The following is a 22211-nucleotide window of genomic DNA, read 5'->3' as shown; positions in this document are numbered from 1 at the left end:
ATATATTTAATGTATCTTCTAATTTAAAAATAATAACATTAATCACATTATCTTCATACTATTGTTTTTCTTCATTTTTTTTCTGAAGTTATTGCTAAAAAATATTAATAATTGAACATTTTCCCCCAAAAGAAAATTGATTGACTATTTTTACATAGGTGATAAGTAAAAAGCCAACAGAAAACAGGGAAATACTGATAATTTAGAGAATATTAACTTCCATAATCACATCATTTTCTGTAAATTCAATCGATGAATTACATCTTGATGATCCTAAATCAAATCAAAATCATGAACAGTATATATCTCTGATATATCAAATTGATTCACCATATACAATTGAATAGCATAAGGATTCGAAAAGAGATTTTTTATTGGATCAAAATTGTCATGAATAAATACCATTTAAGGTATTGGAATACGAATTTAATACTAATTGTTGTATTTAAAGCCATCGTGGCTTCGTGATGGTTACATAATGTACACATTCCCATGTCTATGCGTCCGTAATGGCCGGTAGAGGCGTCGACCGCATAAGAAGACCTATGCGTCAGAAGGCGCAAACCCTACTCTATAAATCACTACCATCGGTTACCCTCATCGCCGCCGCTGTTGCTGCTGCGAAGAATAACCTCCCGTGACGATGGTGAGCTCCGCCTTCTCTTCCGACGATACGCTAATAGATCTCATGGCGATAGTGTTCCTCTTTTCTGATCCCTGCTTCTTCTCCCTCGTCTGAGTCCTTGGATCTGGATGCAGGCGGACGTCGAGACGGAAGTGGCCGCGGGACAGCCGAAGAAGAGGACGTTTCGGAAGTTCAGCTACCGAGGCGTCGACCTCGATCAACTCCTCGACATGTCGCTCGACGAGCTCGTCAAGCTCTTCGATGCTCGTGCTCGCCGAAGGCAATACCGCTCTTTTTCTGCATGTTCGATTCCCGTCCTTGATGTTTCCGAGAGAGCCATCGTCTTAATGGATTTTGTGGATTGTTTGTAGGTTTCAGCGCGGTCTGAAGCGGAAGCCGATGGCATTGATCAAGAAGCTTCGCAAAGCGGTAAGACCATGCTTGAAGTGTTATCTTTACCTTCGTAACCTTTTATATCGTTAACATTTTTCTTATTGATATTTTGTGGATTGTTCTTTTCCATGCATGTGATAGGATTGTGAAATTGGAAGGTAGGCATCTTGTGTCCTCCATCTTGTCTAGGACTCCATTGATTTAGTTGTTCAATGCATTTGAAACTGCAAAGCATCATCCTTGATGGGCACAAGGAAGTAGTTTGGTGTTATTTTTATTGGCTAGATTTATATGAGATTGCTATAAATAAGGGGACTACTGTTACAAAACAGGAAAAACAAAGAAGGTATATGTTCTCATGATGGTTAGTAGCCCCACCAAAGGGCATTGACATGGACAAGAACATCAAGGATTGTGATAGTGAGAAATAAGATGGCCATTGTAGTTGAGTTTTTCTTAAAGTTCATCATACAGGATCGATAGTTTTGGGCAATGATCTCCATTTGCAATGGAATAGTGGACATTCTCATGCGTTCCATATAATTCTTAGCAGTAGGAATAGGAAAACTGTTTGGATAATCTGAGTTGTTTTGATTTCTGGATTCAGGTTCTCTGGTCAATTTCTTTGCCTAGAAGTTGCACCATTTGCCATCAATCATATTAACCTTCAGTAAACCTAGAAGATTTTTTTGAATTGGTCAGATTAAGTGTCAATGTATTTTTCTAAAGATTAGAATGTCTTATATTCTCCAAGATAGCTATATGCGACTGAGGCTTTCTATAAACCTGAAAGTTGGCTTGCGTAGAGCATCTATCTTTGGATTGAGAATACTTGCAGCATAAGCAATATGATTTAGATATCAGAAATAACATCGATACGATACCAATGAAGACATCAAACTGATGAATGTTGTGAAGGCAAATGATTGTCTTATGATGCTTCACTTATTCTGACAGCTTAAGAAGTTCCCATGATGTACATTAGTTAGAACCTAGGCCTGCAGTTCATTAGAAAGCTTTTAGTTAACTGCATGGAATGCGATCGTGCAGGCTGAGAAGCTATGATTTTGATATATTGTGTCTTTAGCTTCATAGGAGTTTCAAATTCTATTAATTGTAATTATCGAAAAACTAGCTTTACAAGGAAAACATGGAAGATTGCATCCTGTTTCTATTTTATGAGATTAAAACATTAACATTTCAAGATTAAATGTAATACAAAGATTTGGTGTGTGTTGCATACCAATTATAAATCAAAAACCAAGATATAGATGAATGCAAAAAGAAACTTCACAATCCGTAATAAACAACAAAATCCAACAGATGGATGACCTCCTTATATGGTCATTTTTTATGCTTAATTGTTTAGATGACTCTTAACTTGGTTGTGTATTACAATATATTCTTTATGTATAACCTTTGTTCCTATTCTAATGTAAGTTCTAATGCAATATTAGGTATTTCTAGACTTAAACCACTTGGTAATTTCCTGGATATTGTTTGTATTTATCATTAAAAGAACCGTAAAGCAGGTCTTTTAGAGGTTTTGATTTATCGAAACCAGCCGTTGAGTGTACCATGATGTGTGTTGGCATACTGTGAGTTCATACTGGATCCACAGTGGTTCAGTTTTGGATCAATATGGATCTGGTACACAAAATTGAAACCTTGATCAAAGGGTTAGTTTTATATCATTTCTTTTTAACAAAAGATAATGTATGAACTTGCTAGTTATATACATGATAAATCTTTGGCATATATTATTTGCTAATGATATTGATTTAATTGATGATAATTTAATTATGATTAATTTGATATTTGAATTTTGGAGATGAACCTTAGAAATTAAATGAGTTGAATTAAGTATGACTAAGATCGAATATATTAAATGTGACTTTAGCAATAATAAGACAGGGATTGAATGTTGAGTTAAGATAGACGAACAATAAATACCTATAAGCACATATGAGATCAGCAAAGACATCAGTGGTTTTCATCCAATGTCCTTCAGATTAAAAAGAAAAAAAAAATTAAGTTGTTAGGTCAGCCATATTTTATGGATTGGAATGCTGAATCATGTTTGCATTGATGGTGGTATGCATCAAAATCATCTTTCATGTGTGTTGAATTGCTGATGTCCATGTGCATGTATCTAATGTTGCAATTAGGTTAGTTTTGTAGACTCAGAATTGTGAGGTTAGTATTTGCAAGAACTACCTACTTTTTGTGGCTGGTTCTTATTTTCTTGTAGCAACAATGTGCAGAAAAAGGATGCTCCTCCTGGTGAGAAACCTGAACCAGTCAGGACTCACCTCCGCAACATGATCATAGTGCCAGAGATGATAGGCAGCATTATTGGGGTGTACAATGGCAAGACTTTTAATCAAGTTGAGATCAAACCTGAAATGATAGGTCATTATCTGGCCGAGTTCTCCATCAGCTACAAGCCTGTCAAGCATGGCAGGCCCGGCATTGGTGCCACTCATTCGTCAAGATTCATTCCTCTTAAATGAGTTACTCTTGTTACTTTTAATTCGACAGTTGCAATTTTTTTCTCCTGTTCATCGAACCTTGACATGGCTGCTTGTTTTATCGACAGTATCAACTGCTGCTCTACAAGTTTTTGGTGAATGTAGCTTCCGTTTTTGACTGAATCAATTTTACTTATCAGTTCTAATCATGATCTGTAGTCACTTTCTAAAGTTTATTCTAGGCCACTGTCCTTTATTAGCCAGGGAAGAGCATATGATTATTGACTTGGTACACCATTACTTCTGCCTGGTATCTCTCTTGCACGGGGTGAAGAGAGTTACCAATAGGGAGGGATTAGTATATCTCCCCATCTTCTCTTTTAAGTATCATTAAACTAATAAAGATGTCACAGTTATGTAGTGTAAATGCTGCTACTTAATTATAGACATCTGTGCCGTGCTTGTTTTCTTATTAATATTAAAAATGGTATTTATGTTTTTTCTTGTCTAGTCATTGCTGCTTTGTTGGAATCAATGGAAATTGGGATTTATGGTTTTTTGAGGCTCTTTGTGTGGCTTAATGCTCATTACTACTGTAGGCATCACTCTTTTCTTATTGTTCCTCTCTATCTGTAGATTAGCGTGGAAATTATATGCCTAGTAACAGTCTACGTTATTCTCCTAGTAACATTATGCGTTGTGTTCGTTCTTTGTGGTGCTTATATCTTCTCATTATCTTAAGAAGCTTAGAACTAATGTGATTAATTCTTTCAGCTATTCGTAGTTGGTGATGACGACTTTGACGGTGATCGTTAAAATAATAATGACAACAAAGTTCTCGTTGTCAAATTTGGTAGTTAAGTTTGCCAATCAAGTATTAAAATTTGGAGCTTAAAACCTGGACAATTTGTTTAAGAATTAATTCTCCTGCCCAGCAGTCTCACACTACAAACTCTAATCACGGCAATTGCAATGGTGCTGATGCTTATGGGCTACTTGTAGATATACTGCAATCACGTAATACTACGAGAAATAGAACAATCTTATGGTGTGATAAGTTGCAAAACCAGAGAAACGTCGTTTACTTGCCCACAGTTCCAGCATTCAGACCAAGAAACAGGCCTCTCTCTCCCCCTCCCTGATGTCATACAACAAGGCAAAAGAGAAGTCACTTCCTCGCAAGCCTCCTTGCGGCGCCGAATGCCAGAGCTTTTCCGATCAGACCAGTTTGAAGCCCGCAGACAACAGCAACTCCACCAATGACAACCCATTTCCAATCGATACCTTGATGATGTTCCTTACCAGCATCGTCGTTACAAGCTTTATCCGAAGGCCTGGAGGATGTCTCTGTGCCTTCGACAGTGATTGTTCCGTCCGTCGGGAGCTTTGTAGTGACTCGCGCCATAAGAGCACTCCTCGACGGAGACATCTCAGTTTTCCTCGTCACTTGATATGCTCGCATGCCAGACTGCAACTTCTTGACCGCTCCCCACATCCCATGTCGAACTCCGACCTTAGCTACATCTCTGGGAATGCCCATGTCCTCGTAGTGGATCAGAGTTACCTCACATGCTGATAACTGACCGTCTTGTTTGCGTGATTCCACTGTTCATGTGAAATAAAAGCAAAAAGAAAGAAGAAAAAAAGTTATCGATAATATTGTAATACTTGATAGTAAATGTAATAGAACACAAGTACCAAGCAAGGTTCATCTATTTTATTCGAATTTGCATGATATTGATGCTATGATTATGAAATATATATACTTCAAAATATTTTATCATGTTTGTGTCGGATATCAATACTCGGGAGAAAGCGAAAATTTAATTCATCGTAGGTTGAAATAGATTCTTTAAATTCTTTGCATGAAAATTCCATCAAATGCCAACTTATCACGAGAAAGATAAAAATCTACTCTATTTTATATTAGATATCGTTAAACAAAGAAATCATTACAACTCTAACAATTGTCTTTTAACGATAGGACTAAAAAAACTAACATCAATCGATGAATTCCTCTTATGGATATCTATTATAAAATATCAACCAAAAGTATAGAATGATGATTTATGTCTCAAAATGTCATAGCAAAACTTTCTCATATTTCACAACCCTAAGATGTACCCTATAATAAAGCCTATGTAGACCTTTGTATCATAGAGATGAAAATGTTGCTGTAATATTTGGAAGTTTAGGAAATCTAAGAAAAATACTTATTCGTGAATAATCATTTTACTTGTGTTAAAAAGAATCATTTTCAATAATTATACACATGTTAAAAGGAGATCGATACAAATTGCAATTAAAAAAGATAATATAATTAATATTAGTGGTGCTAGAACTAGATGGAGACCCAAAAAGACTTTACTAGAAATAATAAGTAAAGATTTAAATTCTCTTAAATTAACTAAAATATTATTTCATAAAAAAAGTTTAATAATAACAAGAGATCCATATGGTCAATGTCAAATAGTTGAGACATTGTCGCCTTGATGTTATTGTTGTTATTGTTGTTGTAGATATTGCGCTATATAGAATTCATAGCATAAAGGTAAGAGATGATGATAAGTTTAGTTATACAGAAATTTCAACAATAAATTAATAAGATAAGAAAACAAGTTACCAGCCCTGATGCACCAACTTGAGAAATACAATTCCACACGCCTTGGCTTTACACTTTTGGGTAAAGATGAGTACGGAACTCCCTGCAGATAAAATGTTGTGAAACCATCAGCACCACTTTGAGTATGCAGAAAATGACTAAATAATTGGACCACAACTATTTTTTTTTTGTTTACTATTTCAGTTTGGAAATGATAATCTATCTCCAATAGAAAATACATAAATCGTGCCAAAGAATTACCACAACTTTACAAACATGCATGATTAAATAGACAAATGTTGCAAATGGGTCAGAGTGGCTGCAGTTCTAAGCATAATATTATATACAGTGGCAAGGAGGCATGCTCATAACAGGCCAGCATATGATATGCTTCAGCATCAACCAACTATATAGTTGCATGCTTGATAATCTGACTGATGCCAAATGGGAGCCACAATGGCATAGATACATGTACAGTGCTTAACCAAACAGCATCATGTGCCGGTCAGATAGTCTTTACCAGTTAAACAACAAGATCAATTCAGAGAGGGACCATAGCTAACAGAAACTAAGAAAATCAGGCATTTAGGAAAGAAAACACTAACTGAACCATAACCAATCAAATTTGTTTGTAGAACCACTTTCAAGTTCAGTATTGCCTGTAAGACCTGTTTAGTTCACCTTCCCATGTAATTTTTACCTCTTTAATTTAAATTTCAAATAGCCTTGCACAGCTTAACCTTACTAGGAAGGAAGAAAGAAGGTCCATCTAGTATGCAGTGAGTCCAAATCTATGAAACAGTGATTTGTACACTTGTCCCAGATGGTAATAACATAATATTTGATGCAGCTGGCAGAAGATATTTGCAGCACAGGTATCATCCTGTCCTTGGGCAACCAGTGTATTTAGGAAACAAAAAAGGAAATGCAGCATATGATAATTTACAATAACAATGGCAAGTTACATGGAATAGATGCCTCTTAAGTAGTATAACATAGAAAATATCTAATAATTTCCCCATAGCTTAAACAAGCTTGATTCATCGTAGCAAAGAGTAACGACATGCTCCCTTTTGGTTTGTACTTAAAAACAAGCTCCATGATTATAACATTGGCTAGGTGGAAAGAACTAAAGAGAGGATAAGGCATTTTCTGTGTTTTGATGAACAAATATAATATGAAAGAAAGATATCTGCACGAATGTAATATGAAAGAAAATGACATACAGTACCTTTGTCACACAGTAATACGCCTTTCCAGATTCCCATATTCTCCGACCAATTATATATTCCCGATCACTGCAGAAAAATGGGAACTGTAAACAACAAACATGCGCCTATGTTATTTATGTTTAGCCAATAATAAAATATAAAATATAATTATAATAGAGCTGATCCCAAAACCTTTTTTATCCAGTGAACAATCATGGTTCCACTCTCAGCAAACTCCTCCAATATTTTGAAGTGTGCAAGCATGGGATCCCATTTTAGCCGGAAGTTATCATCCCAAAAGAATTCTCTAACCAATTCAGGAGAAGCATCCTCAAAGACAGTTCTGCTGCGATAAATGATGGGGCCCATCTGAAGAAGTTGAAAGGCTGTTAGAACCCTCAATTACTTTTAAAGTCAGTTTTTGAATGTGTAATTCCTGGCATTTAGAACAAGTGAAACATGAGGTACACAATGCAAAAGTAAATCTAAAAAACGAACAATTCCGAAATGTTAATGGAGTATATAGTCCGTTAAATCTTGATCCAACTTAAGAACAAACAGTTTGTAAGAATGATATGAATTACCTCAGGTTCATGATGCCATGCTTGATAGATCATGTTTGATGTGGTGCGTTCCATTAGATTTTGCCAGACTGTATCTCCAACTTTACCATCTAGAAGATGCAATAGATGCTTTAGATCTTTCTCAGTCACAATTTCATGTTCACTCATAGATAGTCCAATGTTCGAACTGCAGAAAATTGAGAATATTATGTGTTACATTTTCATTTAGGGGATTTAAAGTTTGAACAGTTGACCTTAGAGTCTTGCAAAGCAGCATATTTGTAAAAAGAAAAGAAAATATTAAATAAAGAGGATCTCTGTGAAAACTAGTTGCATAAACTTTATTAAAGACTAGTTGCAAATGATAATGAGGAATCAGTATTGCATGCTGATAATGTCTTCTAATATTTGAGAAAAGTAATTCGATAAGTTGATTTGTAAAATCATCAAATCACCATAAAGTTTCCTTCAAATATCCAAGATCATATTATTTTACTGAAGAGATCAAAATCATGGATTAGCTAGATGATGGATTAGAGGAAAACTTTAATATACAAGAATTTCTTGTTAAACAGTATAATCACGTTAATGGAACTTCTATACAACTAACAAATTTTCTCATGAATCTGTAGGCGTGTCGTATTAAGAAGCACCACCACTGTCGATTTTAAATTAATTAACAAATAAGGCATGCCAGAATCAATTACAACTGTGCAATTCATAGAATAAGTTCAACCACTCTGTCCTGAATCTAAAAGTCATTCGCAATGCCAGAGAAGAGACATTACTCTTAGAAACTAGTATCTAGTATTTATAATCCTCATAAGATCAGAAGAACAATGTATAGCTAATAATCCTGCAATTTTCCGTCAGATATTCAAAGACTCAAATGCAGAAAGAAAGTTAGAGGCATCATGTTTAATTAAAAATAAATCAGCAAAAAGGGGAAAAGATAAAATATGCCTTAATAGTTACGAAATTATGTTTTTCTTTGGTTTTCTCTTCTTCCTTCGAGCTAAATTAATCCACATAAAAGATGCCTAAGTGTAAATAAGGTCATACAGATATTTCCTAGGATTAATTTGAGAGTTGTACATTATGCACACAAAATTAATGTTGCTTCATTATTACGTAATACAATGCATACAGTTGTTAAGCAATGACTACCCATAAGACCAAAAGAAAGGAGGAACCGGATGCTACCTAGACCTGCCGCCATCCCCTTCATCCACCGGCAAAATCTGCGAAGCCGCCGTCTTCGCCACCGAAGAATCCTCCTCGACGTCTTGGGACCTCCCAGCCTTCCCCTTAAAGATCGAGGACGAGCACAGCTTGTGGCACACAGAGAAGACCGAGAGGGCTGTGAAGGCAAACCAGAGGCGGCGAGCGCCCAGGCCCGGGGGTGCCGTCCACAGGAACCGGAGCTTGCTCCTAAGGCCCAAGAAGAGCAGCCCCGTCCAACGCGGGCGCCACGACCAGCCGATGACCAACCCGATCATCACTGCCACCCAGATAGGCACCGCACAGAGGAGGATGTCGATCAGGGTTTCCGCCACCGCCGGCTTCTTCATCAAATCCACGAAATCGGTGTACAAATACCCCATCTTCTCGTTCTCTTTTCCGATTTCGCTTCTCCTCTCGATCGAATCAAATACCAAACCGAACGAACAAGCAAAAGGAAACGGTAAAAGAAGACGAGACGGAACGGCCACCGACCGATCTACATGGATGCCGGTGTCGCGAAGAGGGGGGAGCCAGAGCGACGAAATATTCCGCCAGTGGGTGGTGGTCGAATATATAGGGCCATGATGCACGAATCATAAAGCGGCATGGAGGGCCGTCGGGAGCTGCGCGGTTGAGTTCCTGTTCGTGTTCGCTGACAGTTCGTCGACGTGTCTAGGAACTGCCAGCGCCGCTACAGAAGAGGCCGTCAATGGACGGACGCCGAAAGCACGCATGGAAGGGTTCGCATACGGTCGCCGACACATACCGATTATTATATCGACTGGCCTGGGTCCCATTGGTGACAACGACTAGGACCGTGGGTAGCCGTCCGTTGGGTATGGGATGCGGACAACAACTTTGGCACTTTCGCGATTCCGAAAAGAGAAATAAGTAAGCAAATCAATTTGGTGCGAAGCGAAGGAGAAAAAATATCATTTAGATGTACGGATTTATTCCCATTGCAAAAATATATAAATAGCAAACAAAAAATTATTATTTATGAAATCTGAAGAAGGAACAGTAAGTGCATGGCGGCAACAGAAGGAACAGTAAGCCATTCATGGATGGTGGATTCACTCGTAGTGGAACAACGTCACGTTGTACTCGACCACGGCGTCGCCGGTGGCGGCGTCGATAGAGTGAGTGTGGAGTTTAGCGATGCCCTGAGCCATCCGGAACGCCCCCCTGCCGCCGACCACGGAGAGCTCCCTGTCCGTGTCCATCACCGGGTTCCTCGAGAACAAGCTGAAGGAGCTGCCGTTGTATGGCCCCGTGGTGAAGCCGTAGTCGGCCGCTAACACCAGCATCGGCGAGTCCTGCCCCGAAATTATGTAGTAGCCCTGCGCGCTCCCGAGGACTTTGGAGTCCGCCTCGGGGCCCTCCGTGAGAGGATCGTCAATGACAAACATGGTCCCGAACAACTTCTCCTTGACGAGGCTGCTGAGGTTTTTGGGAGCCGCGACTCGGACGGAGGTCGGCTTGTCGCCGCTAAGAATGTCGTGGAAGAAGAAGTGGAGGTTTGTGACCTTCTGCTTCATCCCAAAGGATTGGCATTGGATAGCCAACAAGGCCACGGCGACGGCGAAGACGAGAAGACGCCCGTCGGATCTCGCCATTTGGTCTCTCGGATGATGGCTTGTGTGGTGCCTCTCTTGCTGTTTAATAGATACACCGCTCTTGATCGTTGATGGTAACGTTGTAAATGGTATCGATTTCCCTTACCAATTCTACCCCATCCGATATAGTATCGTTTTAATTTCCGGAGAATTAAAATTTGGAAAATCTTGATTTGTTTCCTTATATTAATGTGATTAATGCCTGCGGAAATCGGGGCAATAATTGAATTAATGTCTCATCGTATGCTTTCCGCTACAATAATCAATTACCTTACTGTTTTATTTTATTCATGTAATATATGGATTTGCATCTTAGGATACATTCGTATATCTTCTTATATAGTTTATATTTTACTTATAAGAATAAAATAGAAATATCTTTGGGAGAGATGGCTCCTTTATTTAGCAAAATCATATACACCCATATTAAGAATTTTAAGATTATAAAGGACATTTATCATACTTAGATTTTAACCCTCTTTCATTGATCGCTTCTCTAAGGACGAAAGCTTATAGACATAAGCTATTATTTTTGTCCTCTTTCCTGCTACTTGGAAGTCTCTGCCCTGTGCCACATGTGACTCTAATATGAAGTGCTGCGATGATTGATGTCACTTATCGTACAAAATGAGTCACTTTTACTGTCAATTAAGGAAAGGTTATTTTGGCTGAGCAAAAAGATATCGATCAGATAAGTCAAACATTGGTTGATTTTTTTTAATATTTATATTATTTTTTTTAATAAAAATTAGAATTAAATATAAAAAACCAATGTAGAAGAAACAAGGCGTGGCTGATAGCACATGAGAATCTCTATTGTGAGTTCACCCGTAATGGAACTCCACCACGGCATCACCTGAGGTGTCATTGATGGAGTTGGTTCGGGGTTTGGCGACGTCTTGAGCCAACCGAAACGCCTCCCGTTGTTGACCACTACGAGCACTATGTCTATTATTGGGGTTGACAGTCAATAAGTTTAGTCCATAGTGACTTTAACAGCTTATAGTCCGTTCTTTTTTTAAATCAAATCTTAATCTAATAAGAGGGGTGTGATGATCGTGAAAATAAAAGAAAAAATATAATAATAAATAAAAAATTACAATAGTATTTTGATTAAAAAAATATAAAAAAATAATAAAAAAATAAGAGAGACTGTTCTCAAACATCTAAGTAGTGGAAAAAATTTAGATATTATGTACAGTAACATAATCATTATATCTGAGTTATTTCATGAGATTGGTTCATAAGGTTGTGGGATTTGTATATTCAGTATTTTTATAGTTGATTATCTCTAGTTTTATTTGTTCATATTATAAAAAATTATTTATGTTTATATCCTGTCATCCGTGTCGATCACCGGTTTCGTTAAGAACACGCTGAAGGAGCGAAGCCGAAGTCCGTCGCAAAAACCAGCATCGGCGCGTCCTGCCCCGACGAGATGTAGATGCCCTGCGCGCTCCCGACGGCCGTGGAGTCCGCCTCGGGGCCCTCCGTGAGAGGGTCATCGATGGCGTAGACGGTCCCGAACGACGGCTCCTTGACCAGGCTGCTGAGGTTTTTGGGAGCGGCGACGTGGACGACGGTCGGGATGTCGCCGCCAGCGATGTCGTGGAAGAAGAAGTGGAGGTTTGTGACCTGCTGCTTCATCTCAAAGGAACGGCATCGGCAAACCCAAGAAGATGCACTTCCGTTCTCGCCATGAGATCTCTCTCGTTAATGGCTTCTGTGCTCTGTTTTATATTCAGACAGCCTCCTTTAATTTGCATCCAATTAAGGTTCTAATTTCCAGAAAATGCTTGGAAAAATCTTGAAATAGTCAAGGATTTGGGAAATCTTGATTTATTTCGATGCATTTTGATTAATGTCGGAAGAAAAAGGAAGTGGAGTGTCGATATTGTCTCATTTCTATCCATCAAGAGAACAACTAATGGAGTCCAAAACCTAAAACAACATGAAATAGAGTATATTATATGATTATGCATCATGAAATAGAGGGTTGAAACGTGCAACATATTATTTTGTTGGGTCCGGCCCTTGGACTAGATGATTTGGACAACCTAAATCTAATTTATTAAAAAAATATAAAAAAAAAGTAAAAGACGAGGGAGTAAACAAGACGTGCGTGTCGGCACGAGACTTTTGTTAGATGATCGAGCGACTAAACTTCGTTGATTTTTGTTCAAATTTTATGTGAAGAATCTTAACGGTATCGATCTACAGTTTATACATTCTAAGGTACTTTCTTATTATATCTATTTTATGAGACATAATTTTTTTTTATGAATTCTATATTTAATGATGATGTACGGTAATATTGAGTTAAGATATTTATTCTCGATGTTATTGTAATTCTTTGATTATTCTAGAAAAGACTTATTGTAAATATGTTATCATTATTGGTGATAGTGGAAGTTTGAGGTGGGCTGCGGTCCCATGATTTTTTTTCGTATTGGATTTTTCACGTGAAAATTTAGTGTCTCACTTTATGACTGATTTATTATTCTACTATTTATACTGTTCTGATTAAATTTATATTTTGATAATAAATTAATATTTTAATGAGAAATTTATTTTGATAAACAAAAGAAAAAAAAATTATTTCACTATAACCGTTTTCCCAACATATTTGACCGTTAGTCTCGAATGACTCGTTCCTTTTTTATTTTTTTTTCGCTGAATCAAAATGAATTGCAAAGTCAAACGATTAAAGAAATTGTGCATCAGTGATTCACGTATCACGAGCCATCACATTTGATTGAAACCACAGCTTATTTATGTAGAAGTAGACAACAAAGGAAGTGGCTCCGTGGAATCCTGAAAGCCTTACTTGCATGGGGAGTTCGGTTGCCGGCCGATGAGCCACGTACTGTTTGTCTTCTCCCCCGTCACGCTGACTGTTGTTGCATCATCCCTAAAGGCAGAGGAAAACGATGGAATTGGCTCAGCCAATATGAGATAAATGCGAAGGGACATGAAATTAAGTGTCAGATGGCTACTGGCGTTGATGATTTGGTGCAGTTGTGAATGCGTGGTTCAGCGTAGGCAAAAGACACGACGGCAAATGAGAACTTGTGGCCGATACGTCTGCTTTCCGATTAGGCCTTCGAGTCCACATCGAAAAACCAGTAAGCTGAAGTGACAACACAAGCAGCGTCGGCTGCCCCCCAGCCACTCGACTCCGAACATTGCGGGGTGTCATCTGCGTGGTAGCGCCGTTAAGATGGGTGTTTGGGCCATTTGGGGTTGCAGGTCTCAGTGTCAATCATTTTATCGTCCTCAATTTGCCACCTTAAGGTCAATTTCTCACTCTCTCTATCGCGTGGACGTCACCGTTGTCTGGTCGTCCTCCCATTACCGCCTGCGGCCCACGGTTTTATTTCCTCCTTGCCAGAGTGTGGAGGGGAACAGCCGATGGTTGCTGATCGAGCAAATTTAGGACGCGACTCTTCTGCGAGCTCGCTCCTCTATATTTGCCAGGCGTCGTCATGCGGCAGCCGCAGCGGTACGTGCAAGGACCTTGAGAGAGTGTCGAATACAACACACATATAAGAGGAAGAGAAGATGAAGATGCGCAGAGGTGGCAGAGCCGATTCCAGAATGGAGAGGAAGACGGTGGAGAAGTATAGGAGAATGCACATGAAGAGCTTGTGTCTCCAGCTCTCCTCGATCATCCCAAAAGAACACAGGACCACTTCAAAGGTAGAGTAACCATCTTCTTTGAGCTGCTCTCGGACTGTTCCTTTTCTGCAGCACTCGATGCTTACCCTGGATTTGGCCTCTGATATGAGAGCGCCTTTCTTTCTTTCTTTCTTGCTCTTTCCTCTGTTCTTTTATAGGATTCCACAGGTAGATGAGATCTTGTGGTTATTGGCCTCTAAATTGTTCGTGTCTACAAACTTTTCAAGGATAAGAACTCCTAAATTAATTGAAAATAATTGAATCCAGTGAGGAAAGCATAAAGATGAACAATTTAGAGTATTCTTAAATTAATCGTAATGTTTTGCTAGAAAGAACTCAAAATCACCTTCATTTTTGGAGGGGATGAATAGCACTGTGAAGTTGTTTCTCTTTTAAGAACGTCCACAGTAAACCTCTATCCTAACCTATCTCTATGTTATAGAACGGACTGACACAGAATGATAGCCTGGATCAAGCCACATCTTACATCAAGAAACTCGAGGAAAGGATTGAAAACTTGAAGCAGAGAAGGCTCACTTGGGCCATGACGGAAACAAATGGTGTGACAGTAGGATTTCAACTGCCAATTCTTGAAGTAAGGCACCGGGACATGGACTTGGAGATTCTTCTGATAAGTAGGGTGAGTAAGAGATTCATGTTCCATGAAGTGATCAATGTTCTTGAGGAAGAGGGTGCAGACGTTGTTAATGCTAGCTTCTCAACTGTGGGCGACAAGATCTTCCACACGATACATTCAAAGGTAATCATAACCCTTCTTTTCTTTCCTTGCTTTTTAGTAGCTAGCAAATTCTGTGGATGGCTCAAACTAATTAAGACAGCCCATACTCCATAATCTAACAATCGAAAGGTTTCGCTTGGTATCGAACTCGTAGATGTGAGGATGACTACAAGTCGGTGTCTTCTGCAGGCTTTTAGCTCCAGAATTGGCTTGGAGGCATCGAGAGTGTCCGAGAGATTGAAGGATTTGGTTCAGTAAGCATCTCATGGATTTGGTGGAGCATCATTGTCTATTGGCAGATGTGGAGAAAATACACACCGGAGAGAACTCTTGTGTTGCTTGATGCTGGAGGTGGTGGTGCTTGTAATTGAGGTAAACAGGACTATGTGAATTGGTCCATGGAAGAACAGGGAGGAGCTTCTGGCTGTGACACTTCCAGCTTTGAGCTTAGAGTCACAAAAACTGGATGTATCTCTTATATGGATTCGAATCCGAAACATATCACCGATGAGATGAATGAGGATGCTGTCAAAAATTAAACTTTGTGAATCAACCACTATTTTCTCCCATAGAATTGATCTGATTATTTAAATTATGGATGATCACATCATCGAAGTGAAAACAGAAATCATTCGGGGAAGAATGAGATGTAGCCAACTCAAACTTTAATTAACTTACTCTCCTGCACACAGACTATAGATGCACGCTCTTATTCTAACCTCTATATATATCATCAGAGATTTGATTGCAGAAGAATTGGGCAGTAGAAATCATCTTCATGGTCGAGTACGTTAAACTGATCTGAGACACCAATTCAGGCGAGGTGCACACATTAGAAATCATCTTCTTCTGTTCTCGACCTTCACCAGAGGTAGGACAAAACCGACTGAAGAAAAAACTGGCTGGAGGAAGAAGAAGCTCTCCACTCTGCTAATGGGGAGTAGATGAACATGACTGACGTAAAGAACTTGAAGAGGAGCAAATGGCTGCTACTGGATTAGATGCTCGAGTGCTTTCCATAGAACATCTCTGAACTTGTTGACATCCAGCTTCACATTCTGGTTATCCATGAACGTAGACCTCAGCACCTGAAACCCGCGACTGTGGAAGGACATGGGGTCCGTGAACACAGGGTGGTCTCTTGGAAATTGCTCCGTCAGGCTGCTCTCATCGATGGTGATACTGTACTGCACATAGTGGAGCCCCATTTCCTTGGCAGGGTTCCCGTAATCCAGCATCGCCTTCCCTTCCAACCCACCCCATGGAACGATCTGTATTAGGGTGGCACTAAGCGGCAGGAAGACCATTTGGGTGAGACCGGAGCCATGCACGCCCATCATCACGTCGCAGGAGTTCACGATCCCTGCCATCCGAGCTATGTCAGATCCTGGATCTGCTTCTTCGACGACCACCTCGTAACCCAACCCCTCTGCCATTTCAACTATCTCATTGATGTTCGTGAATGCTCGTGACTGCTTCCTCGCAATGATCAACAGCTTCGGCTTCCTGACGGAAAGATCTTCGATGTTAACCAGTGTTTCTCTCGCCAACGAGAAGGCGCTCCTCGTGAGCTTAGTGAAGTCGAGCATGGTGTAGCCATTGGGAGCTCTCGCAGGGTCGATGTGGAACTCATTGTGAGCTCGAAGACCAACCTTCACCTGCTTGAAGCAGTGTACTTCTTTGTCCTTGTCGAAGTCGATCGCCGGATACTTGGACAGCTTCTGGAGCACGGGAAGGTACTTGGTGATCCACCAGTTCTTGAAGTCGGTCACCACGAACTGAACCTCTCCGTCGAATGGACGAGCGGTCAGGAAGAGGGGAACGAGCAGGTCGCTGAAGTCATGGAAGAGGCTACCGGCATATCCGCCAGTGGAGAACACGATGGCCGGAGCATCGTGGTTGACGGTGCATAGAGGGGCCTCACTGCCTGCTTCGACCGCGAGTTCTCTGACACCTTTAAAGCAAGCCTCGTCCCCCTTGCGAGGATAAGGATGAATCTGCCACAGTTCTTTCTGCTCTGTTTTCGATGCTTCCACGAATATGATAGATGAGGAGTTCCCGGGAATCCTAACATCACCATACATTTCGCAGACATCTGTTCGTCGGTCTGAATCATCACATAATGGCTTCCTCTCTGGAGTTTGAATCTGCTCGCCTCCATCTTCGTACGGTGAAAAAGAATCAGCAACTCACTGGAACCAAGAGCAGAATAAATAGAGGGATCCAATCGACTTACCTGAGTGCTCAAGAACAACCGTGCCATCTCCCTGAGTGCGATCATTAATGGTGTAGTTCGAAATGGTTGGCAGTGCGAGTCTATCATGCGTCTCTTGTTGATTCGAGCTAGGATCATCTGAAGTTATACTCATGCCATTCTCCTCTGTCTCGGTTTTGGTCTCTGTAACATAAGAGTGGAAGGTTACATGCATCGAATGTTTTCATCTGATCCAGTAGACTGTCGGCAGATTTAGATCCAGTTGCTTGAGATTACTACAGTCGACAATAATAAATCATGCTCATACCTTGTAGTTTGTGGATGTTCGTCTCTTCATTCGGAGTTGAATCAACAACAATCACATTCTTTTCTCCTCCCTCTGCTTTCTCCTTGTTGCTTTCTGCAACACGAGGAACACTGTCAGCTTCCACTTTATATAGAACCAATTGCCTTTTCTCAGCTAAGCACACAGAATTGACTAAATCCAAGCTAAAAAAACTACTTTCCATCGATAAAAAGATTCTCCTTTTTTCTCTTTCATGGAAGATCAAGTCGATAAGCTTCAATTCTACGAACAAACAGAAGGAATGAGTAGATAGATTACCTAATACCTGAGAACTTTGTGCATCTTCCTTTCCTACAGGAGCTGAGTGACTCCCCTGTATCCCACGGTCATCGCCATTCACCGCATCGTGATCTGAAGAAAGGCCTAGTCAGAGCTAAAAAGAGCGTTCGCAAGAAACATGCAGCAATCGATGGATGCAAGATCTGCGACCTACCCGACTGCGGAGGAAGCAACGATGGGCCGAGACCGACTGCGACGGCAGATAAAACATAGATGAAGAGCTCAAAAACAAGGATTTGGGAACGGGACATAAACAAAGGCGAAGAGTGGTGGCTTACTGTTGGAAAGAAAGAGTGTCTGAGGCTTAGACACCACCAAGAAGGTCATGGTGACCACAAGGCATCCGACGATGAGAAGCACGAATCTGAATCTTCGCGACTGGTTGGCGTTCCGAACCGACCTCGGTTTGGAACCCATCGGCATCAACTCTGTTCCCGGGCAAGATGAGCAGGCTTCTCTTACGACGAAGAGGAGCGGTGGTTGCCAGCCTAGACTGCAGCAGCACCTTCTCTTCTTCGGTTGAGTTGAGGCTCCGGCAAACGGAAGAGTTCGGTCATTGCCTTCTACCAACTTCGGGACACCGATTTGGACTACCTTTCTCTATTACTTTTATTGAGCGAATTCTCTATAAAAAAATACGGAAATTATTATTATTATTTTTTGCCGTCAGTCAGGAATTATTTTTTAATTTAGAAAAAGGAGGAGAAAATATTGCGAGATGAGTTCGAAAGTCGGCATTTATTTGTACGAACGGTGCGTGCGGAGGACCACATACATTATTGCGTAATTGAATAGCCCACGCCCTCGCTTTCTGCTTCCGCGTCGTTATCAGCCCTCTGCACGAATGGGACCCGCAGCCTCGTGAAGTGGGCCAGTGCAGGTGTAACATGTACACGGTAACAAGTCTGTCGAGGAGAAGACATGGACTCGTGCTGAGCCTTCACATGCCTTCGATGCCATGGTTAAACCACCTGTAGACAGCCGTGTTGTGTTCCTGCTTCTCCTTCCAACTAATCTGGCGACCTTGAAATCAAGATAGGTAGGTAGGAAATCGACCCCACCATACGAACATGTCACATATGTTTAACCTAAAGTTGTGTGGACCCATGTCACCGCTTAGCTGTCATCGATGCTGGTTTGCGCTCCATCCGTTTGATTTGGATTCCCAAAGCTGGGCGACGGCTCCGTCACCAATGAGATCTGAGTCGGCGAATTGGCCCGACAAAGACGGCCCAACAACTAGAATCGAACGTATCTAATTGAGTAATACTCACTCGTTTGAGGACAATTATACTTCTCTCTTGTTCTCATTTTGTGTGTGTTTTATCGTGAAGAAGACAATTTCTGTATTAGGAAATCCAAATCTTATCTAATAATCCATCCTCTTAAGAAAAGTAAGACTGCAATGGTTGTTTGGATTTAATTCCAGGGTTGGCGAAAGATCTCACGGGCATGCCACAGAACACTCCTAAACCTCTCCACATCAAGCTTCACGGTCTGCCGATGCATGTACAAGGACACCCACCGTGCCGACCCCTGCTTCTCGAAGACGGCTTTGGGGTCCAAAATCACAGGATCATCTTTGGGAAACTGGTCGATCAGATTGCTCTCTGGTGCTCTGATGCTGTACTGCAGGTAATGCAGCTTCACCCGCACCGCCGGAGCTCCGTAGTTTATCCAGCACACGTCCTCCATTCTGCCCAGTGGCACGATCTGAATCAGTATCCCGTTGGTGGGGAGGAAGATGAGATTGGTCATCCCGGCGCCATGCAGGCCCAACAGCACGTCGCACGAGTTCACCACCTGCGCGAACTCCGCCAGACTCTTGTTCTCGTGCACTTCTGACACCACCGCCTGGAAGCCTGACATCTCCACCATCCGCGCGATCTCGTCCACGTTGGTGAACCTTCTCGTTCCCTTCCTGTTGATGATCAGCACTCTGGGTTTCTTCTCCTCGTCTGGATTTGCAAGCTTGATTGCGGTCTCACGCTTCAGTCCAAGGGATTTCCTCAGGTACGCTCCGTAGTCCAGCATCGTGAGCCCACCGGACTTTGTGGGATCGATGTACAGGTCAGCGTGGAACATGATCCCCACAATGACATGGGAGTAGCATCGGACTTCATGGTCTCGATTGAGGTCGATGATGTCGTAGCGTGAGAGCCCCTTCAGTAGTGGTTGGAACTTCTCGACCCACCATGGGAGCATGTCCCGGATCAGAAACTGGACCTCGCCATCGAACCGGTGAGACGTAATGTAGAGAGGGATCAGCGCATCGCTGATGTCGTGGAAGAAGTTAAACATGTAGCCGCCGTTGGAGAAGATGACCGCTGGGACTCGGCTCTTTGTTGTGCATTTAGGTGCCTCTTCCGCGGTGGTAGATCTCACCGTCACTTCCGTCACGGTAGCCAAGGCAGCATGGTCTCCTTTCCGAGGATGAGGCTGTATCCGATAAGATTCCTGCAATCCCGAGGAGGTAACGAAGAGCACGGAGGAGGAGTTTCCATGGACCCTGATGTCGCCCTCCATGTCGCAGATATCTGCTCTTCTCTGTGTTAGATCGCACAGGGGCTTTCTCTGGAGCTTCTCGCCAGTTTTGATCTTTGCATCTGCACGTTTCGCCCAAAACCTTTTGCGTACTCGTCGTCGTCCGACAATGATTCGAGAGCTAAAAAAAGTTTCAGACGACCAGATTACCTGGATGATCAGAAGTGAGCTTTTGCTCTGTCTTAGCACCAGCAGAAGCGGAATTACCAGACAGTGAAAGGCCAACTGCAGAACCATTCAAGATTAGGTACATCATCAGCTCCAGCAGAGGTTAATGGATTCAACCAAGCAAAACAGAAGAGGATAAAACTCCGCTTCTCATCCACCAAGCAAAACAGAACACAAGACAGAGGAACTCACAACCGGGAAAAGATGCAGCGTAGCTTGTCGTCAACACCAGAAGGATCATGGAGAGCAAGAAACATCCTACGATCACACCCCAGCTGAGGCTACGCCTGACATGGCTCGTCGGATTTCCCATCGTGGTGGTGTCTCTCAGGCTTCAACGTTCATCCGAATCAGGAAGAACCACACCAAAACCAGGCTTCGATCACAGGCTCTGTTCGTCTTCGGCGACCTCAGCGTGGAATAAAGATCTGCAGCCCTGCAACTCCTCTTGAGGAAGCTGCTGGCAAGTGGCTACTATTATAATCCCCATCGGTTGTGCAGACTTTTCTTATGGTGTGCACTTGCAGTTGATTGGTGCGAGCAGGACTTGCTTGTAGATCCAAGTTGTTGATGGTAAATGAATGGCATCTGTAGACCTTTTCTTCGAGTTGACTTGGAAAATTCTTATTCATGAACAGAGAAGGTAGCATAAGGAATTCAGTATGCAACTGTGCAGCGATCATGCTGAACATGTAAATGTTCCTGAAAAGAAAGAACCAAGAGTCGAGCATCTTAGGCATCACATGGAAGTCGAAGTTGGTGGAATCCCAGTTTAAGAGATTCCTACCAACAATGCAGCAGAGTGCTTTATTAATAGATCAACTGGTTTGGATCATCTTCACCAGACTGTGCGAGAGAGAGAAAGAGAGAGAGAGAGAGAGAGAGAGAGAGAGGACACTGTCATCAGCCATTCATTATTACGTATGATCTTTGGAAGTCGCACGCAATAAAATTCAAGGTTCACCCAAGCACGATTCTTGGAAAGTCGTCCGAGTAGCAGTACAGAGTTGGTGATGACCATTTCTCAACCCTTCGATTGTCCAGAGAGAGAGAGAGAGAGACGATGAGAGATGACCAGGTTATGTCTTTCTCGAATGACCCACAAATTGACACAGGATTGAACTGGTGGGACTCGGACACAGCCTCGAATCAAGTCACGGCTCTCCGCCCTTTGCCTGAGTACGAGACGTTTGGCGTCATAAGAAAGCATGCATGATGTTCTTTGGGCTTCGCTCGCCCGAACACGGAGGCCCAATTGAGACATTTTCTCATTGTAATCGTTATATTGATATGTTACATTTTGTATACTTTATAATTTATATTTGTTTCTATAAATTTTGATTGTCCGATGCGTTAGAAACTCAGAACCAATTAGGAGTCCAACGTTTGAGCTTATCGTAAATCTGATATTGAGAGATCGAGAGGATTCGATAATAAATCCTATAAAAATTATATCAAAGATATACTTGACAAACACCCATAATAATTAAAAGCTAATGGAGTCCGACGATTTAGAGACCTAAAGATATACTTGACA

At 41.3% G+C, this 22211-nt stretch overlaps 7 protein-coding genes across 9 annotated transcripts; 2 read left to right on the top strand and 5 right to left on the bottom strand.

Moving 5' to 3' along the window:
* Positions 1-534: 534 nt before the first annotated feature.
* Positions 535-3698, top strand: LOC135617078 (small ribosomal subunit protein uS19-like). Of its 2 annotated transcripts, XM_065116985.1 has the most exons (4): positions 535-646; positions 760-905; positions 997-1054; positions 3283-3698. In XM_065116985.1, the coding sequence occupies exons 1-4, from the start codon at positions 644-646 to the stop codon at positions 3529-3531; spliced, it is 456 nt and encodes a 151-aa protein (XP_064973057.1). In that variant the 5' UTR covers positions 535-643; the 3' UTR covers positions 3532-3698. The 2 variants fall into 2 exon arrangements, with proteins under 2 accessions (XP_064973057.1, XP_064973056.1); XM_065116984.1 differs by lacking the exon at positions 535-646 and having other exon boundaries at positions 754-905.
* An 815-nt stretch (positions 3699-4513) lies between these two features.
* On the bottom strand, positions 4514-9799 carry LOC135617077 (uncharacterized). Its single transcript, XM_065116983.1, has 6 exons — positions 9069-9799; positions 7887-8052; positions 7495-7671; positions 7323-7406; positions 6113-6194; positions 4514-5094 (listed from the first exon to the last, which is right to left on the bottom strand). Exons 1-6 carry the CDS (start codon positions 9467-9469, stop codon positions 4658-4660), a joined length of 1347 nt encoding a protein of 448 aa, XP_064973055.1. The 5' UTR covers positions 9470-9799; the 3' UTR covers positions 4514-4657.
* A 238-nt stretch (positions 9800-10037) lies between these two features.
* LOC103991460 (dirigent protein 4-like) lies at positions 10038-10739 on the bottom strand. Its single transcript, XM_009410935.3, has one exon. The coding sequence runs from the start codon at positions 10703-10705 to the stop codon at positions 10163-10165; it is 543 nt and encodes a 180-aa protein (XP_009409210.2). The 5' UTR covers positions 10706-10739; the 3' UTR covers positions 10038-10162.
* Positions 10740-11529: 790 nt separating this feature from the next.
* On the bottom strand, positions 11530-12352 carry LOC103991832 (dirigent protein 4-like). The gene is made up of 2 exons (XM_065118966.1): positions 12081-12352; positions 11530-11653 (listed from the first exon to the last, which is right to left on the bottom strand). The coding sequence occupies exons 1-2, from the start codon at positions 12350-12352 to the stop codon at positions 11530-11532; spliced, it is 396 nt and encodes a 131-aa protein (XP_064975038.1).
* A 1752-nt stretch (positions 12353-14104) lies between these two features.
* LOC135617076 (transcription factor bHLH162-like) lies at positions 14105-15675 on the top strand. The gene is made up of 3 exons (XM_065116982.1): positions 14105-14404; positions 14826-15143; positions 15312-15675. The coding sequence occupies exons 1-3, from the start codon at positions 14267-14269 to the stop codon at positions 15378-15380; spliced, it is 525 nt and encodes a 174-aa protein (XP_064973054.1). The 5' UTR covers positions 14105-14266; the 3' UTR covers positions 15381-15675.
* On the bottom strand, positions 15658-18555 carry LOC103991459 (alpha-1,3-arabinosyltransferase XAT3). Of its 2 annotated transcripts, XM_009410933.3 has the most exons (6): positions 18241-18555; positions 18117-18152; positions 17942-18034; positions 17645-17737; positions 17359-17520; positions 15658-17283 (listed from the first exon to the last, which is right to left on the bottom strand). In XM_009410933.3, exons 1-6 carry the CDS (start codon positions 18383-18385, stop codon positions 16112-16114), a joined length of 1701 nt encoding a protein of 566 aa, XP_009409208.3. In that variant the 5' UTR covers positions 18386-18555; the 3' UTR covers positions 15658-16111. The 2 variants fall into 2 exon arrangements, with proteins under 2 accessions (XP_009409208.3, XP_018684564.2); XM_018829019.2 differs by lacking the exon at positions 18117-18152 and having other exon boundaries at positions 15773-17283.
* Positions 18556-19347: 792 nt separating this feature from the next.
* On the bottom strand, positions 19348-21684 carry LOC135617075 (alpha-1,3-arabinosyltransferase XAT2-like). The gene is made up of 3 exons (XM_065116981.1): positions 20867-21684; positions 20657-20731; positions 19348-20568 (listed from the first exon to the last, which is right to left on the bottom strand). Exons 1-3 carry the CDS (start codon positions 20985-20987, stop codon positions 19382-19384), a joined length of 1383 nt encoding a protein of 460 aa, XP_064973053.1. The 5' UTR covers positions 20988-21684; the 3' UTR covers positions 19348-19381.
* Between the last annotated feature and the right edge of the window lie 527 nt (positions 21685-22211).

This window comes from Musa acuminata, chromosome BXJ2-7, assembly GCF_036884655.1.
Source record: "Musa acuminata AAA Group cultivar baxijiao chromosome BXJ2-7, Cavendish_Baxijiao_AAA, whole genome shotgun sequence".
Lineage (NCBI taxonomy): Eukaryota > Viridiplantae > Streptophyta > Magnoliopsida > Zingiberales > Musaceae > Musa > Musa acuminata.
The sequence above is the reverse complement of the archived record's forward strand: the minus strand, read 5'-3'. Positions and strand labels throughout refer to the sequence as shown.

Bases quoted from the DNA above. Each gene is read 5' to 3' on its own strand.
- LOC135617078 (XM_065116984.1), top strand. From the start codon at position 754: ATGCAGGCGGACGTCGAGACGGAAGTGGCCGCGGGACAGCCGAAGAAG. The intron at 906-996 runs GCAATACCGCTC...GATTGTTTGTAG, and splicing joins GATGCTCGTGCTCGCCGAAG to GTTTCAGCGCGGTCTGAAGC. The intron at 1,055-3,282 runs GTAAGACCATGC...AACAATGTGCAG, and splicing joins TCAAGAAGCTTCGCAAAGCG to AAAAAGGATGCTCCTCCTGG.
- LOC135617077 (XM_065116983.1), bottom strand. From the start codon at position 9,469: ATGGGGTATTTGTACACCGATTTCGTGGATTTGATGAAGAAGCCGGCG. The intron at 8,053-9,068 runs GTAGCATCCGGT...AATTTTCTGCAG, and splicing joins GGGGATGGCGGCAGGTCTAG to TTCGAACATTGGACTATCTA. The intron at 7,672-7,886 runs GTAATTCATATC...CAACTTCTTCAG, and splicing joins CATGGCATCATGAACCTGAG to ATGGGCCCCATCATTTATCG.
- LOC103991460 (XM_009410935.3), bottom strand. From the start codon at position 10,705: ATGGCGAGATCCGACGGGCGTCTTCTCGTCTTCGCCGTCGCCGTGGCC.
- LOC103991832 (XM_065118966.1), bottom strand. From the start codon at position 12,352: ATGAAGCAGCAGGTCACAAACCTCCACTTCTTCTTCCACGACATCGCT. The intron at 11,654-12,080 runs GTGTTCTTAACG...CCCCAATAATAG, and splicing joins TTCGGCTTCGCTCCTTCAGC to ACATAGTGCTCGTAGTGGTC.
- LOC135617076 (XM_065116982.1), top strand. From the start codon at position 14,267: ATGAAGATGCGCAGAGGTGGCAGAGCCGATTCCAGAATGGAGAGGAAG. The intron at 14,405-14,825 runs GTAGAGTAACCA...TCTATGTTATAG, and splicing joins AACACAGGACCACTTCAAAG to AACGGACTGACACAGAATGA. The intron at 15,144-15,311 runs GTAATCATAACC...TGTCTTCTGCAG, and splicing joins TCCACACGATACATTCAAAG to GCTTTTAGCTCCAGAATTGG.
- LOC103991459 (XM_009410933.3), bottom strand. From the start codon at position 18,385: ATGCCGATGGGTTCCAAACCGAGGTCGGTTCGGAACGCCAACCAGTCG. The intron at 18,153-18,240 runs GTAAGCCACCAC...CTGCCGTCGCAG, and splicing joins GACACTCTTTCTTTCCAACA to TCGGTCTCGGCCCATCGTTG. The intron at 17,521-17,644 runs GTATGAGCATGA...CTTATGTTACAG, and splicing joins GAACATCCACAAACTACAAG to AGACCAAAACCGAGACAGAG.
- LOC135617075 (XM_065116981.1), bottom strand. From the start codon at position 20,987: ATGGGAAATCCGACGAGCCATGTCAGGCGTAGCCTCAGCTGGGGTGTG. The intron at 20,732-20,866 runs GTGAGTTCCTCT...ATGGTTCTGCAG, and splicing joins CGCTGCATCTTTTCCCGGTT to TTGGCCTTTCACTGTCTGGT. The intron at 20,569-20,656 runs GTAATCTGGTCG...CGAAACGTGCAG, and splicing joins GCTCACTTCTGATCATCCAG to ATGCAAAGATCAAAACTGGC.